The following is a 17,887-nucleotide window of genomic DNA, read 5'->3' as shown; positions in this document are numbered from 1 at the left end:
ATATTTTACCATCACAGGACGATAATGCAGACGTACTTATGAGGCCACCTCGGTGCTGCTGGCACGTCAAACACGTCCAACAAGATCTGATTAGTTTAAGACCTCGACAATCAACAAAAGCGTGACTGTGGACTTTAATGTGTAATGTCTACGTAGAGGACCTTGGGCCTCTCGTACATTCAGACACAGGGGCTGATTCTCATCAAAACGCTCTTTAAAACAAGCTGCACTGGAAGCAACAGAGGAAGACAGAAGCGGAGCGATGAGAAAATAACACAAACATTTACACCATGTGAAAAAAGGTACTTTCTAAGTATGTACAATTGGCATTAATGAAAAAGTAACATTGTTTGCTGATTGTAACATCGGAGACGGGTCGTGTGTCCATGAGCCAGAACCACCGTGGCCCAGTTTAACCAGTGTCACCATGCAAAGAATGCAACAAACTAAAGGCTCAAAAAGTTTGATCTACATCTTAAATGGAGAAAGTACATTAATAGGATCATTATTATAAGTGGAATGACAAATCTGAATTTGACTCAATTAAGTCCTTATAATTGGAGTGATTGTTACACTCTAATTTATCCAACACAGAGTCTGTGAGTGATTGACTACCTGGAATACTACTGAAGGGTTGCGTGATGAGTGAGTGGGCGTGCAGAGGGGGAGGAGTTGGGAGGGGGGTCATTTGGTCAGAGACTATTTAAAAGGTGCTGACTCGTCATCCCCATTATCGCCTCAGTCAACCATGGGTCTTCCTGGGACGCAGATGTGGACATGGACGCTTTTCCTCAGCTGGATGTGTGCGGGTCGAGCCGTGGCCGGACCGTAAGTTCACCTCCACCTGGTCAGATAAAGGTTGAAATACCTGAACAACTCTTTGGGGTTCGTTGGGGGCGGTTGGAGCGTCTTCCATCTCTCGTCCAATGACCCCTGTGCTCTTTCTTCCTGTGGCTGTAGGCAGTACATGGTAGCCGTTCCTGCGGTTCTTCAGGCCGGGGCTGAGACCAAATTCTGTGCGAGTCTCCTTCAGCCCAACGAGACTCTGGTCATGAGCGTCAGTCTGAAGTCCTCAGAGAGGACTACAACCCTCCTCACCAAGACGTCCAGCACAGAGTTCCATAGCTGCACTCAGTTTGTGGTGAGAGCTCGAGATCATTGCACACAATTCTTGAGCATGTGTTAATTATAACTCTAGAACCTTGGTGGGATTCATGCTGCATGCAGTAATATACATTGTAGGTATGGAAAAAGTTCAATTGTAAAATATAAAACAAGTAACAGGAAAAACACTTTTTTTTTTTTTAAATGAACGTCAACGGGCAGATTTTAAAGTTAAATTTCCATATACAATCAAACAGATAACGTCAGCGTACATGTAAAAGCAAGATGATCTTACATGTAGAAAATAATGTTGGATGTTCATGTCTATAAAATCTCTCGTTGTCACAGGTTCCTTTAGCGCAGAACGAAGATGTGCAGAATTTTGAGGTGGAGGTTCGAGGCAACACCTTTTACTCAAAAGAAGTCAGGAAAGTCTTGATCAGAGTCTATAACCCAAGTACATTTGTCCAAACGGACAAACCGATCTACCTGCCTGGACAAACAGGTACGCTTGAGCTGATGATGTATGACGTTGCATACGATATGGTACCACGCTATACCAATAATGTCAATGTCAATAATAACAGAACGTGTTTGCTTGGAGTTTAATGCATGCAGAAGTCATCTTGCTTTCCTAAAACCTTTTTTATATTATTTCACATGTCAACATTAACTCTAATTTCTACAAAGTCAATTGAAAATGTGTTGATGTACATGAATCAAATACAGAAACATTTATTATGTTCACGGCGGAATGTCAATATGCAGTATACATAAAAAAGGTTTTGATAGTAATGCAAAAAAATACCGTCAGCACATATGACAAGGCAACATTAAAAAAAGTAAAATTGGCAGAGTTGTATAAGAAAATAACATTTGTATTTAAAAAAAAAGTATTAAGAAGGTGAAATAGCATCAATGAGAAACCTACCACAAGCACTTGATAAAAGTTATCATACGTAGATTGTATCACATTAGCAATGTTACATTTTTACCATATTAATTGTTTTATTTGTCTTACTTTTAGATTTTTGATTCCATGCTTCGCTTCTAGCTTTTACTAACTTGTATTGATGTTATTTCTGAATAAAGCAAAAGCTTGATGTAGAATAATCTCTTTATTTCTCTCAGTGCATTTCAGAGTCATCACACTGGACTCCAAGTTGAGACCTGCCAATGGGCTGGTGAGAGTTTACAGTCTTTCCTTTCTTTAGGTCTCTTATGTAACCGCTTCATTACGACCACAGCCTCTTAGACCTTCAAACATTTTACATTACATGTCTTTTTTCTGTGACTGACACCTCACCTACAACACTAGTTTGCTATTGTTATGGTTTTATGATACATTATATATTTATAATTGGTAGTAACAGTGAAACTAGAAAACTTTTTTTCTTTAAGAAAAAAACCCTCTTTCACATGTTTATATTTGTATGTACATATTTGTGTGTGATCTTTGTAGATTATAAAACATTTCAGATGTTAATGTTCAGCTGAATTCTGGACGCTGCAATGCAAACCAGCTTTGACGAATCTCCCTATTTCTCTTTTTCAAGCAGTATGATATCATCGAAATTGAGGTAAGACCAAAAGAAAAATATCCTCACTAATCTACAAACATGAATACATAAGTAAATACCTTAAACCAAGATGCTCCAGTTTATTAATTTGTCGTTCAACGTCGTTTGTCGTTAATTGAGATCATGTGAGAGCAAAGCCAAAGTTCTGCGAGATGTTTGACACTAATTCTGATAATGACAAGTCGTGATAAACAGACGGTATGAAAAGTGGCAGGAGATTTATCAATGACTGATTTGAAATGTAACGCATGAGCTTAACAAAATAATTCTTAAAGTTGGAAACTTAAACAAGTTCATTTAGACATAAACTTCCTGAAGATTTAAGACTTTCCCCAACTCTGACCACATTTAAAACAAGACTGAAAACTTTTATGTTCAGCTTTGCCTTCTGCTAAATTTGACCTACATTGCACTTTTAACCTCTTAAACAATTTAAATAAGATTTTAATTCATAATTTAATTTGCTGTTTTTAATTGTCTTTTAATTCCTGCATTTTATTTCACTTTATTGTATGAAATGTTATGATGTGAAGCACTATACAAATAAAATTGCCTTGCCTTGATCACTGCATAAAATAACAGAAAGAGAAATAAATTGTGTTTTTTAAACCGAGTCAAAAAACTTAGGCTCTTGTTTCATCTGCCATCTTGTTGAAGGAGAAGAAGCAACTTCTTGTGTTTTTCATCAATAAATGTTCTTCACATTCACTTAATTTGACAGGATGCTAACAACAACCGAATCGGACAGTGGCTGAACCAAACGTCCAATAGTAAGTTATTGCAGCTTTCGTACGCCTTGAACTCTGAAGCCCGTGAAGGGAACTACCAAGTTATTGTGACGATCGGGTTGGAAAAAATACATCACAGCTTCAAGGTCGAGAAATATGGTAAGTTTATCTTTTCCTAACCATTTAAATCCATGTGTAATGAAGCTAGAATGCTAATAAAATACTCTGTTACGCAGTTCTGCCTAAGTTTGACGTGAAGATAAATTCATCCGCTGAAGTGAGTATCGTCCAGGAGGAAATCAAGGTGGAAGTATGTGCAACGTAAGTAAGCGCTCTTTGCTCGTCACACTGTTGAATAATCTCCTGACGGGTCCCGTTGGTGAGTGAACGTCCTTCTCATCAGGTACACATTCGGACAGCCGGTTCCAGGCAGTGTGGAAGTTGAGATGTGTCGACCTCTAAGTTACTACTTTCAACCCGTTCAACCCCGACCAATAGACCCCGACGTTCTGCTGGAAAAGCCCTCTTTAATCGCACCATGCCACAAGGAGACAAAGCAGGTATGGTTGCCTTCATCTCTGCTGTGAAAGATGCACATTCGGGTAGAAACAGGCAGTCCTCAGGTGTGACGAGTGAAGTCAATGCTGTTTCTTAAACCGCCATAACTTGAAATGAAGGTGGTCCCTCAGGGTTCGTTGCCAGAACCCCTGAACATTTGTGTGTATTAACGTCTACATAGCGTACGTCATGAACAAGTTCAAGTTACAAAAAATGATTATGTTTAATAAAATGAAGTGTTTAAATTGAAAAAGTTTTCAATTTCTATGTGTTTTCTCCCGTTTCATTGTTCTTTTCAGACGGACAAAAAAGGCTGCGCCACGTTTATCTTCTCCATGTTAACTTTCACAAAACTTGGGCAAAAAGCGCTGAAAGATCAACTGCATGTCAGGGCCAAGGTGGAAGAGGAGGGCACCGGCAAGTCAAATCCTATTCTATGTCATATTCATATGTGGAAAAGAGAGATAGTTGCACTTCTGTGTACTGGAAGGGTTGTTTAAACACAGAGGCTTCTCACACAGGTATTTCACTTACACAAGAGGAGAGACTGACGATTTCATACGTCGTCGGAAAGCTTTCCTTCACCGACGCGCCCAAGATTTATGACGAAGGGTCAAACTTGGCGGGAAAAGTGAGATTACCCGGTCTTCATCTCATTGCAGTGATTTTAGACGCAGATCTTTCTCAATGACACCACTCTGCGCTTCCAACAGGTTCAAGCGGTCTATTACAACAACACACCCATTCCTGACATGCGGCTGTACCTGTTTGAGGGGGACAGGTGGGCCGCACGCCTGCTGCAGAATCTCACAACCAACAGCGATGGTGTCGCCGTGTTCTCATTCAGCACAGCAGGACTTGAAGGGGACATCAAGCTACACGTAAGTATGAAGTATTCTCAACATGCTGCAATGTGCCACCATCATGACAAGGGCCGTATTGCCAGTTCTGGAAAGAAAATGTTTGTCATCAGCAAAGAAATGTGTATGTTTTTGATCCTGATTAAATTCAGTCGGCCTCAGTTTGTCGTAGTAACATTTAGGTTGGTGGGAAGAACATATCTTATCTTCTCCTATGTGTGTCCCAAACAAACATGGCCATTAGCTTAGTTTGTAATTAACTTTATTATTGGCTATGGTCCAAATGTAAAGCTTGTCGATCGTAGCGTCCGCACCCCCCATGTCTAAACCATGGTTACGCCCTTGGCAACCATGTTAATAAAGTTTAACTTTGAACCCGGTTGTTTATGTCGTCTTCATGACTCCATATATAAAAAACACATGAAGGCATCTACTACTACTTGTAGTCCATCTTTGGAGAAATTGCAGTTTAACCGCTACAGACTGACGTCAACTACGTAGCTTAGTGGAATTGCAGTAAGATTCTCTAAACACCACGGTTGCCTTTTCCTAACTCCTCATGAACTCTCCTAACCATCTTTTCTTGACCCCGTTCTGTTTCCACAAAGGTCAAGGAATAGTGGTTAGGAGTAGATGTTAGAAGGTCATTTTTTGAGGATTGGAATCCAGTCACGGTCTCATGGTGGTCGAACAGGCGGGCCGGACCTTTCCTCTCTAAACCATAACATTATCTTCATTATTCCCTCCATCCAGGTTAGCAACTTGCCGAGTTTTGGCTACCCCGGGTACAGAACGCCTTACTATGAAGTAGCAGATCACACCGTGTTGTTGGCCCGACCTTCAACTCCTCACACTAAAACCTCCAGCTCCCTGGAGGTAAAGAAGAAGAATAACCCACTTCCATGTGACCAAGAAGAAGACTTTTCCATCCAGTACACTGTGGTAGGAGAAGCCCCGGGATCTGTGGAAGTCGTGTATCTGGTGAGTGGAATATCTCCTACTGGTTCTTTCACAGAGACCACAGGTGTTTAATACAGACATTCAGCATCTGTACCTTCTGTTTCACCTGAGCTTGTGTCAGGTTTGTCCGTTGTGGACCGTTGTAGAGAAATTCTGTGGGAGAGGACTTTTTCTAAGCTAAAGGAAACACAATAATTATTAGTTGTGTAATTTGACATAATGATTGAAACATATTTATGAATATTGTTGTTCGTTGCTGCCAATCAATCCCCCTAAATGTTAAACCTTTAACTAACATGGTAGATAACCACACATGCGTTGTTGTAGAATGTTTTTTCTAAGGTATCAATTGTTTGCAGGTCTTAGCGCGAGGAGCGATCGTCGCTCAAGGGGTTAAACAGGTCAAAGTGCAAGACAAATCAGGTGAGCCAATAATAAAATGACCCTTACCGCTGGCTAATAATCCCTCCTTATTGATGGAGTAATGTGGTTGATCTGAGTTGGTTGGTTGTTTCAGTGAATGAGGGCGAGGTCTCCTTTAAGCTGACGGTGTCTCCGGACATGGCACCAGACATCCAGGTCCTGGCCTACGCCGTCCTCCCCAGTGAGACCGTGATCGCCAACAGCGCCGACTTCTCCGTGCAGAAATGCTTCGGTAACAAGGTCAGTGTGAGCCGAAGGCGTCCCCCGTGTATTATATCAGGTCAATATCAGGTATCATCTTATGAAAAGAAAAGAAAAGAAAAGATGAACTTCAATAAGATGAGATGTTTTCATATCAAATACAATTAAAGTCCTGTCATTTTATAAAGAGGTGAGACAGTAGAGCTGGTGGAGGCAGAGACGATTGGTTACGGTTAGGAACTCGAGTAGTCAGGTCAGGATGGTCCGTTGGTCGGGACATAGGACCCAGTGGTTTACGGTACCTCTACTAGCAGGGACACCAGTGGGGGTCCCACCAACGCATCATCCAGCCCTCAATGTGTCTTTCCTGTGCCAGGTGTCCCTGGAGTTTTCTCCGTCCTCAGCTGTCCCAGGAGAAGAGACCATCCTGCAGGTGAAGGCCCAGCCGGACTCCCTGTGTGGCCTGAGCGCCGTCGACCAGAGCGTCCTCATCAAGGAGCCGGGGAAAACTCTGCAGGAAGAGAAGGTAGCTACATCGACTCAGTTAGCTTCATCCGTTTTCACTCGACCACTTGATTTCAATGGTCCATCTGTCGTCCTTTCCTCCATCTACCAGTTGTTGTATCCATTTTGATGATCACGTATGTGACGATAAGAAGAGTCTTCCTCCGGGAGAAAGGAACCTGAGAAATATCCCTCTCCAGTTGTCGGATCTTTATAGAATAAACATCATTTTACTTTTTATATCTAAACCAAACCTTTTCTCTTCAGATATTTGACCTGTTGCCCGTCAAAAAAATATCCCACGTTCCATATATGGTTGAAGATTCTGTCCAATGTTTGCACGTGAGACCAAGAAGATACGTTTTGCCGTTCCCCAATCAGCCGACAGAGGACACTCACACCGTCTTCAAGGTACAAACATGAAGGCACAATATCTTCGTATTGCTTGTCTTGTATGTTTTGTTGTAGCTCATATCAGTGGTGGCTGCATCTTGTTGTTTTCATCTAGAATGTGGGAATGAAGATGGCAACAAACCTGATAATCCGAGTGCCTTCGTGCCTCATGTACAAAGGAAGAGAATACAACCATGGCCACCACTATGGTGACTTATTTTATTTTTTTATTTTTCTGTGACACATTGCTAAATGTTTACCAGCATTGGTTTCTTCTACTTTTGATGGGAAATGTTGTGCTGTATTTTTAGGTATAAGTTACAGGTATGATTCTGTTCCTGGCGTAGCCATGGCCACACCTGTAAGGATGGGCGAGGCTGGATCTCCGGGAGGTGGTGATAGTCCACCAATAGAGACAGTCCGCACTTTCTTCCCTGAGACCTGGATATGGGACCTGGTGGAAGTGGGGTCAGTTTTTTAAGCACAACGGCACTTCTCTCAGATTTCCTTCACTTAAATGTAGTATTATGGTGTAGATTAGATACCACCACATCAGTGACGTGCGGTGAAGGTCGTGGCTGGGGAGGCACTGAGTCTTTCAAAGTCAGATTCACAAATATATGAATTCAACAAAGTAGCATAAATTCACCAATCCACTATTTGTTCATAGTAGTTCATAATACGGGTAGATCCAGCGTTCTGATTGGTTGAGAGTGAGTCACGGGGTGTACATAATGTACAGTACCTGTTCACATTGATCTCGTTCCATATCAGTGTGCACTCAAAACAAGAGTTTTGCGTGACTGTTTTTTAGCTCCATCACAATCAACTAAAAGTTCCCGGAAACGCCACCAATGACCAGTTTCGGAAAAGGCAAGCTTTCGCAACCGATTTAGGGCACTTTTTAGTTAATAAATGTCGATCTCCTTGCTAATAATCAATCAACTTCTAGTGCTAGACGTGATGTTCCCAATGTTGTTTGACAACAGGCCCACATACGGGGACTATTTTCTGTCGGCTACTGAAATGCGATACACAATGTTTGGTGGCTACAACTTGTAGCCACCAAACAACTAATAATGTGACAGACAACGTATTATAAAAGCAATAAGGGTTGCCAAAAACACCCTTTAAAATGGCATTAGTGACGATAAAGGACAGCCTCTTTTCATATTTAGGGCCTGAGCCGACTTAAAGTCGGGCGTAGCCCTATTGTGTTTCAAAGAAGAATTCTTTGAAACACAAGAACTCTTGTTATTACTCCACTCCACCTTTTGAAGCTTTTATCATATTCAAAAACTCTTGGCTTTTGGTGCGTATCAGAAGTGCAAAACATTTCGTTGTTCTGGGGTCGCACATTTGGGGATTTGCACCCCTTGGAAGTGGTCCCTTTGGGGAATTTTTTCCCAATTTTCACCAACTGCACACAGGTGCTATTGGATATGATCTACAAAAAATGCAATCATGGTATGCAAATGCACCTAACTAGATTTTCCGCCATTTTGAATTTAGTGAAAAACACGTTTTTGAAAACTCCTCAGAGACGCTGGATCCGATTCTCACGAAACTTTCTGGAAATTATTATTGATTTGATTCCCTCTCAAGTTATTAAAAGCTTGTTGATATCCCATTATTCATCAAAGTTATGGACAAATGAATTTTGTAAGGGGTGTGGCCTAATAGTATTTTGCCTGTCCTTCCAATTTCCATCGGATTTGGGATTTACAAACAAACAAACCCCTCCGGAGGTTTAAACCCGATCAGTTCCAAATTTGGGCAACTACCTGGACGTGGCCTGGCATCCAGTTTGGTCGATTTTCGGTCGATTTTCTTATAACATACAAAATGATATAACTTCAAGAAAGATTTTTATTTACGGCCAAAATGTCTTATTCATGATGGTAGTGTAGGCCTTAAAGTATTCCCATGCAGGGATTTTCAAAAGATTATGGCCCCACTTATTGGCATAGGGAAATGTAAAGCCCTTTTATCCAATCAACCTCAAATTTGTCCTGATAAGCCTTAAGAATTGTGAGACAGTGAATATTGGGAGTTTTTTAAACAGACACAGGGCAGGCGCTAGTGACCATACGTCACTGCACCACATTTAGGTCTCTATTAATGGACTCTGTCTATGGAATGAATGCACTCCTTGCTTTGTGGTCTGCAATTTTGAAGCTTTCAGTTTCGGGCCGTCGCCATCTTTGCTTTTTGCAAGCAGAAGAGACACACGGGAGCTTAAGTAACTGCAACTGAACACATAACACTGAGACCAAAACCTTACAGTTAACATTGGTGATTTACATGACAAAAACCACGCCTTTTTTCTCACTGCTACCAGGCATTTGTCGTTTCCATTGTCGTTTGTTGACTGATCTGAATCACGTAGTCTGATCGTGTTGAAGTTCACCGAATGTGTGATCTGCTGTATCAGAGACTCTGGAACGAAGGATGTGTCCCTCACCGTCCCAGACACCATCACCACCTGGGAGACGGAGGCCTTCTGTCTGTCCCCTCAGGGATTCGGCTTGGCCCCCCGTAAAGAGATCACCGTCTTCCAGCCCTTCTTCCTGGAGCTCAGTTTGCCCTACTCCATCATCCGGGGGGAACACTTTGAACTGAAGGCGACCGTCTTCAACTACTTGACCAGCTGCATCATGGTAACCAATGTTCATACCAGGACTGAGTGCTGATGTCGTCCTGCTGGAATGTTCAACGTCTTGTTCCTCGACTGGACTAGATCCATTTATGGCACCGGGTCCTTTTGCTCTGATTTGTTTTCACGCTTTAGTGGAAGTTTGGTTCTAGGCTGATTACCATAACGACGCCGCCAAACAAACAGACTTCTCTTTTTTATAAAGTCTAATATGTAGTTCCATGATCTGCCTTTTTTGGGTTGAGTGAAAACACAATTTTGTCCTGCAAGTGACGATTCTCTCCACCAATCAGTGGTCTGCAGTGTTGGTCCAAGTTCTAGTATCGGCTAAGATAGTTTGGAGCCTCGTACCAAATAGAGTTCGAGGATCTACCACTGCTGGAGGAGAACCCCAGGAGAGCTGCAGTGGGAATGCACCATCAGTTTAAAGATTTGCCAATTAGCGGTACAGCTAAGTAATGTTCCCTTTTTAACAAATATTGTTGTCTCTCTTGAACAGGTCAACGTGGCTCCGACCCCGTCCTTAGAATACACCCTCACCCCCCTCTCAGGTGACAGGTACACCTTCTGTTTGTGTGGCAGTGAGCGCAAGACCGTCAGCTGGACCATGGCCCCCTCAGCTCTAGGTGAGAGGCAGGCTTTCACCCACACGGATGTTGCTGAGGTGGAGGAATTGATGGGAAATGAACTGGTACTCAGGAATAAAGCATGTTTGCTTTTAGGCGTTGTGAACGTGTCGGTGTCGGCCGAGGCCGTGGCGTCACACGCTTCATGTGACAACGAGATTGTGAGCGTGCCAGAGAGAGGTCGCATCGACGTGGTCACACGATCCCTCATTGTGAAGGTTGGTACTTCAAAACAAGACGGCAAAGTAAAAGTCCACCCGTCCGTCAGATAGAAAGTCTGAAATCATTTCTCCCCTCTCAGGCTGAAGGAGTCGAGATGTCAGAGACCTACAACTGGCTGCTCTGCCCCAAAGGTCAGTGAGTTGGACACCAAACACGGACCCTGGTGCAGTAAAATGAGAGGTCTTCTAAAGGGGCTCAGAGACAGATATTAATGTTACGGTGATCTGTTTTTCTGTCCACAGGAGAGACTTTGACAGAGGAAGTAGACCCACAGCTCCCAGAAAACGTGATTGTTGGATCGGCCCGTGCTTCAGTATCTGTCCTTGGTAAACTAATGAATCCATTTTTCTAAAACCAAACCAATTGCCATGCAAAGGGCCCATCATATGCCCATTTTACCGGTTCCTTGGGATCTGTAACATACTGGTCAAAATATCACAAGGATGATTTAAAACAGCACCCTTTTCACCCTGTCTACCACTGTCGGCCGTAAAGATCGCCCCCCCCCAATCCTGAAATGCGTTTGACACCCCTGATTTACAGCCTCACGAAATACCGCATAGTGTCCTTCTCTTTGGTGTTATGGATATGATCACTCGGATCTGTGCAGCCAACCACAGCGCATCTTCATTTGCTTCATGCTGCTAGCTAGCTATTGCACGTGTATCCGAGGTTGGCAAAAACGAAGTGAAGTGCTTTGGCAAATATTGTACTGTATCTATAGTCACTGAAGCATGACGTTTTTACGGTGGCTCTGAAGTGCAAAACACAACGGTAAATAGGAAAACAACAGCAAATATGGCGGCAAATCACTGTCAAAATTCGAGAGCGCAAATCGGGTTGATGCACGCATGTAAATCAAATATCCACGAGCAAAAGTTCGTCTCGCGCGAGATATTTGCGTGAACTTCCTCGCTTGCGAGGTTAATCTCTGCTCGCGCTCACTGTTGTTCTTTTACTTTTAGTAAGGGGGCGGAGCCAGTCACCATGGTATCTCTACATCTGATTGGTTCCAAACCCCGTCTTTGGATTGGCTGGAGTGATGCATTCACAGAACTATAGAAGCCCATTTCCGCACCGAAGAAAGGGGATAGAAAGTCGAAATTATGAGATAAAACATTGTCAAAACACAAACAATACCTCTCTGTAATCGTAGTGGACCGTAGTTGACAACCAGCTACAACCATAATTTACCATGCGTGGAGTGTGTGACAAGAGACCGAAATGAGTGACTGTCTCGCTCAATGCGTGAAGCTTGAGAGCCCTGTATCATTTCTTGTTAAAAGACAGACAGTCCGTCTATCCAATCAGAAGGGTCCGTCCTCTGCTAGATAGGCCCTACCCTTTCCGTAAGTTAATTTTAATCTTGTTGTGCTTTCTTATTTATCGTTGTGTTTTGCACAAGCCACCGTATATTTCTGACTACAAGAACAAATAACGGGAGTTTTTTTTTTCCAGAGTTTTCGAGTCGGTAGTCATGCCAGATACCCAAATTAACGTGTAGCACTAAAAAAGTGGACTTTGCATAATATGTCCCTAAAATTGTACCAAACTAAACAACTAAATGAAATAACAAGCATAATGGGTGCAAGTCAAGAAACTCACTTTTTACACTTTACACAGATCATGTCGGTGACATGATAGTATTTGTTTTGGTGCAGGTGACATTCTGGGCCGAGCCCTGAACAACTTGGACGGGCTTCTGCAGATGCCCTACGGATGCGGGGAGCAGAACATGGCGCTCCTCGCCCCCAACATCTACATCCTGCAGTACCTGACAAACACACAGCAGCTGACCCAAGCCATCAAGGACAAGGCCACCAACTTCCTGACCAGCGGTGAGTCTCCGTTGGCTTCACGTTGAACGTGTGACAAATGTTCCCAGTCTGGTGCTCGTCCTTCCAGTTAAATGACCCCTGGTGGTGACCTTTGTTCGTCGCTGCCTCTTTTATTTCCCCTCTAATTTCCGTCGTACAAAAGTGAACCTCTTATCAGGGACTGGTGTGTACTTGCAGGTTACCAGAGACAGCTGAACTACAAGCATCAAGACGGCGCCTACAGCACATTCGGATCAGGACCCGGGAACACGTGGTGAGAACAATCAGATCGTTTAGACAATCATGTCATAAAGTCTATCTTTTAAGGGCTCCACACAAGAAAACCGTCCAACATGGCGACCGCCGAAATCCAAGATGGCGACGGCATGATCATTGAACTCATAGCTTCAAAAAGTCCTTAATTTAATAATCATAATACTAATGTATTTAATTTACTAATATTTAGTGAGAGAAGACAATGAGATCACACTACAAAAATCTGCACCATCACTCGCCTGTACCTGATGGTGCTGCCTCTTGTCTCATCGAGTCGTTTAAGATTTCCCCCTCTACCTCAGGCTGACCGCTTTTGTGGTGCGGTCGTTTGCCAAAGCCCAGTCCTTTGTCTTCATCGACTCGCAGAAGATCGAGGAGTCGATGATTTGGCTGAACAACACACAAAAAAAGAATGGCTGTTTCCAAAAGTCAGGAAATCTGTTCAACAACAGGATGAAGGTAAGAAAGTTTGGGTCTAATTCTTCCTCATGTTGGTTCACACCGTCATCAAAACAATGTGCCTCATACGCCTTTCTCACAGATTGTGTGATCGAAAACAAAAACAAGAGCAAATAGAACTTTTACCTTTCTCATCGTGTTTTTTCGTTGCAGCTGATACTAGTTATTGATCATCTATATCAACAGATACAGATCACCTTGTTTGAGTACAGAAGCTGTTCTACAAGGATCTTGATCCCATATATTTCTCGAATATTATAAATATTCAACTTTTACTTAATGTTACTTACTAATTTATAGTAATAGTTATTTTTCTTCATGAAAAAAAATCATTTAAATATTCAAGAATAAGACTGAGTACTGAGTTAATACTGAGTGGTTGTGTTCAATGTTATATGATGATTATACTGTATCTCTAACGGTCAATGTTAATCTGTTCTGAGCAGTGATTAAAGTCTCTCTGCTGTCTACTGGTGATCTGTGTGTCTGCTTCATGTTTCCTTTTCATGTTTTCTGCAGGGCGGCGTCTCTGATGAAGTGACCCTCAGTGCTTACATCACCGCTGCCTTCCTGGAGATGAATAGGTCCATAGAAGTGAGTACAATAAATACAAAATAACTGAGGATGTCATTGGAACCATAAGAAATAAGTGTATTCAGAAATAAGAATTTATCATTTGGTATTTTCAACATACTCTGGTCGTTGTAGTAACCGGTCAGGTTACAGGAGTACCTTCACCAACTGAAGATCTCTCCGAGAGCGAGTCCTGAGATTATCGTTCATAACCTCTTGTAGGATCCTGAGGTGAAGAAGAGCCTTTCTTGCCTTAAAGAGTCAGTGGGTGACCTCAGCAACACCTACACCACGGCTTTGCTGGCGTACGTCTTCACCCTGGCAGGAGACATGGAGACCCGAGCTCAGCTTCTTAAGCACCTGGACTCGGTCTCAACACAACAAGGTGCGTATTAACCTAACGTTGCCGGTCCCTAATGGTGAAGGTGGAGGAAATCCCTCTGGCTGCTTCACTGCATGGATCTTAAACCCGGTCCATGATATCTGTTTGTAGGAGGGTTCCTCCACTGGTCTCAGACTGCAGCAGATACGTCGGCCTCTCTGTCTGTTGAGATCAGCTCCTACGTTCTGCTGGCTAAACTCGGGGCCTCGCCGACTGCCGAAGACCTGGGCTATGCCACCCGCATCGTCAGGTGGCTGACGACCCAGCAGAACCCGTACGGAGGCTTCTCCTCCACACAGGTAGGAGGACCAAGACAAGGGGTTCTGGTACTGAGAGTTAGACCAACGAGTATCTTCTCGTCTGTGGCTTTGCCGTGTGAGCTGAAGAGAGGTGAAGCCCCGCCCCTTTTTGGGGCTCCAACATTGGACGTTATCCCAATTTTTTGTTAGCAGTTGTTACTAGCAACATGACCTAAAAACAGTTCAGGGTCAGTGACTAAACCTCATGAAGGAGCAACAGCAGTACTGTTATCTACAAAGCCCAAAACTTTGCCAACTATCATTTTCTGAATTTCTCTTTGAAAATCAAATCAAATAGTGAGACCTGAAATCAGTAAGAGTGAACTCCTACATGTGAAAAGCTGCTGCCTGCATAAAGACAAGTAAATACATCCCTCAACATAACGTGCTGTGTGTGTATGTGTGTTCCAGGACACGGTGGTGGCTCTTCAGGCTCTGGCTCTCTACTCCACTCTGGTGTTCAGTCCCGGAGGTTCGAGCGCGGTGACGGTCCACTCTCCCAGTGGCCAGCTCACGTTTGAAGTGAACCAGAAGAACAAACTGCTCTACCAGGAGAAGCTGCTGCAGGAGACGACAGGAAAGTTCAGCCTGGAGGTGAAGGGTGATGCCTGTGCTGTGATCCAGGTCAGTTCGTGCCCCCCCACCCCCTCCCCCCTCCCAAACAGCCCAGTAGGTGGAAGGTCCAAACCTTTGAAGATGAACCGTGCATCCATGTCATAGATTATTTAATACTATTATTCATTATTATTATATGATCGTTTACCAAATCTTTGAACAAGTCTATACATTTTCAGATATAAATAACAACGTGTCATCTGCATAAAGTCAGACATTAGAAACCCAAATCTACGCCTTAAATACCTTCTGATGACAAAGTAATAGCCAATGATTTCTTAAACCTTTAACGAGAGTGTTGTTTTGTTCATCTTGTGACTTCTGAACCACCGCGTGAACAACAGTGAATAGGTTTAAGGAAATTATGATCTTGTATTTAACGGTTGTGCTAAATCTTATACACAAGAATGAAAGATGTGAGAGTTAATCACCGAGTTGGTATCTGATCTAGCATGTGGAAAATGGATCCTCTAGAAACACAAACTGTTCATCTCCATCCTGATGCATCATTCATTTGAACCAATGTGGGTAAAAGACAGATATTCTCGTCTCCCTTGTGTGCCTCCTCAGATTTCTCTTCAATATAACGTCCCGACTCCGTCCGTTGTCGCCACTCTTGATGTCGAGGTCACACCAAAGGTCGACTGCACCAGCAGAAGACGTGGACTCACTCTGGGGATCAAGGTCCTGTAAGTAACCAGCAGAACACCAGTGACAGCAGAATACCGACGTCTGTGATGATCAATCCTCTGCATCTACCAGGTTGAAACTGTTGGACGTACGTGGGACAAATGTTTAGCAGAGTAACATCACATGTTTTATTATGCTCCCATTGCAGGTATACAGGAACGGAGGCCAGCACAAACATGGTGATCCTGGATATTAAGATGCTTTCTGGGTTTGCCCCAGACCCGCAGTCGTTGGAAAGAGTGAGTTATTAGATTTACTTTAATCCACACTGCTACGTTTGCCTTTGAAAAGGAGCGTTAAGAAAAGATCATTGTCTCGGTCCAGGTCATAGTCTGTCCATAAGAAGTGGACTCATTGGTTTGTGGATGTTTGGATGGCTTCAGTTCAGCATTTTGGACGTAACCATCTTGGTTTTTGTCTCATCGCAGCTCAAAGGCGCCGTGCTGGTTAATCGTGTGGAACAAAATGGGGATCATGTTCTGGTCTACATATCGGAGGTGAGAGGACCTTCACAGCCAGGAAAACACGACGCTCTCTGAGATTCGTTCCTCACCTCGTTGTCTGTTTTTCTTGTCAACAGTTAGAGAAGCACGTACCCATCCATTACACCTTAGACCTCATCCAGGAGCTCCAGGTGCAGAACCTGAAGCCGGCCGTGGTCAAGATCTACGACTACTACCAGCCAAGTGAGACCTCAATGACCTCACCAGTCATCACCATATTGATTCCTAGCAGGACATATGTTTACTGTGACTGTTCATCAATCCCTCTTCTCTCTTTTCTCTCAGGTGACCAGGATGACACAGAATACATCTACACCTGTGACACAGGTAACAAGCTATTGCAATTGATAGAAGCACAACATTGGGCTTTAAAAAAAAAAGAACATAAGTAGCTCAACTCCTCTCCATTGCAATCTGAAGAAATATACACAATATTCTAGAAAAATATCATTTTTTTAATGCAATTGGTAAGCTAAAGCCAAACTCATTTATAAATGATTCATATAATGTAGTGTGATAGTGAAGGAATGATTGTTCTTGTTGTTTTGCAGCTTGAACTGGGATGTGCTGTCAGTCCTCCAGATGGCACTGATACCAGTAATCAATACAAGTTTGGTTCTTTAATATCATGTCTACTAACACTCAACGAATATATTTCAGTATTCCGGCACATTTCTTTGTAGCTGTGTATCTACCGTATGAAATGAAATGCATGCACTATGGACAATAAAGTAATGGGATGAGAATGTGGCTCCTCAAACTGTGAACTTTCTCCACTGTTTTATCTCATTCCAAAATGAAGAAAGCTTTTATTTTGCCCAAACTGATCCCGGTATCCCCCCAACAAAGACACAGAAATACTGCAAAAAAGTTAATAAAGACGTATAAAGACAAATAAATGCAGGTCAGGTTTGTTTTTCTGAAGGAACTCTGGTGCTGGGAGACAATACCACTTTTGTACACAGGGGGTGTAAAAATAAGGAGGTTTATTTTGTTTATTTATTTATTTGAGCCAACCAGCAGCAGCAAACAATAACAGCAACAACAATAACAAACAATGTACATAAAAATGAGAAATTTACAGACGGATTAAAAACATGACTTAAGTAACATAATTTGTACAAACCATTTATTGTAAACATTTGTTTGTAAAAAGTGCAAACATATTGTCAGGAATCAAATGAGATAAAATATGTAGTTTTCAAGTGACAAGAGGAGGATCAAAGTTATGAGGCATCTTCATAATGTTTTAGGGTTTCTCTATTTAGTTGAACTCGTCAGCTAAGTCAACATGTCTCAGAATAAATGCGGACGCAGTTTAAAGGCCAAAGGCTAAAAAATATGGATTAAATCAGAATATTTGGTTAGATTAAACCACATTGTGAATTAGCCCACTCTGTCAATTGTAAAGTCGTTTTATTCTTTTCATCTGTAGCTGGCAGACATTTTCTTTAAAAC

The 17,887-nt window shown here is 42.6% G+C and overlaps 1 protein-coding gene across 1 annotated transcript; it reads left to right on the top strand.

Moving 5' to 3' along the window:
* Window positions 1-639: 639 nt before the first annotated feature.
* On the top strand, window positions 640-17,175 carry LOC120827636 (alpha-2-macroglobulin). Its single transcript, XM_040190703.2, has 36 exons — window positions 640-828; window positions 961-1,141; window positions 1,453-1,609; window positions 2,236-2,288; window positions 2,664-2,684; window positions 3,406-3,571; window positions 3,649-3,733; window positions 3,816-3,972; window positions 4,270-4,387; window positions 4,492-4,601; window positions 4,684-4,851; window positions 5,584-5,811; window positions 6,150-6,213; window positions 6,308-6,453; window positions 6,791-6,940; window positions 7,186-7,329; window positions 7,427-7,520; window positions 7,623-7,779; window positions 9,746-9,971; window positions 10,467-10,593; window positions 10,690-10,811; window positions 10,895-10,946; window positions 11,058-11,141; window positions 12,477-12,653; window positions 12,831-12,906; window positions 13,211-13,367; window positions 13,887-13,961; window positions 14,163-14,325; window positions 14,434-14,621; window positions 15,033-15,245; window positions 15,807-15,925; window positions 16,075-16,165; window positions 16,355-16,423; window positions 16,507-16,612; window positions 16,715-16,756; window positions 16,981-17,175. The coding sequence occupies exons 1-36, from the start codon at window positions 749-751 to the stop codon at window positions 16,983-16,985; spliced, it is 4,371 nt and encodes a 1,456-aa protein (XP_040046637.2). The 5' UTR covers window positions 640-748; the 3' UTR covers window positions 16,986-17,175.
* Window positions 17,176-17,887: the final 712 nt, after the last annotated feature.

The sequence above is a fragment of the Gasterosteus aculeatus genome, chromosome 1, assembly GCF_964276395.1.
Source record: "Gasterosteus aculeatus chromosome 1, fGasAcu3.hap1.1, whole genome shotgun sequence".
NCBI lineage: Eukaryota > Metazoa > Chordata > Actinopteri > Perciformes > Gasterosteidae > Gasterosteus > Gasterosteus aculeatus.
This window is presented reverse-complemented; position numbering and strand designations above follow the sequence as displayed.

Excerpts from the sequence above, each read along its gene's own strand:
- LOC120827636 (XM_040190703.2), top strand. The coding sequence starts at position 749 with ATGGGTCTTCCTGGGACGCAGATGTGGACATGGACGCTTTTCCTCAGC. Across the intron at positions 6,214-6,307 it reads CAAAGTGCAAGACAAATCAG|TGAATGAGGGCGAGGTCTCC; the intron begins GTGAGCCAATAA and ends TGGTTGTTTCAG. Across the intron at positions 14,622-15,032 it reads GAGGCTTCTCCTCCACACAG|GACACGGTGGTGGCTCTTCA; the intron begins GTAGGAGGACCA and ends TGTGTGTTCCAG.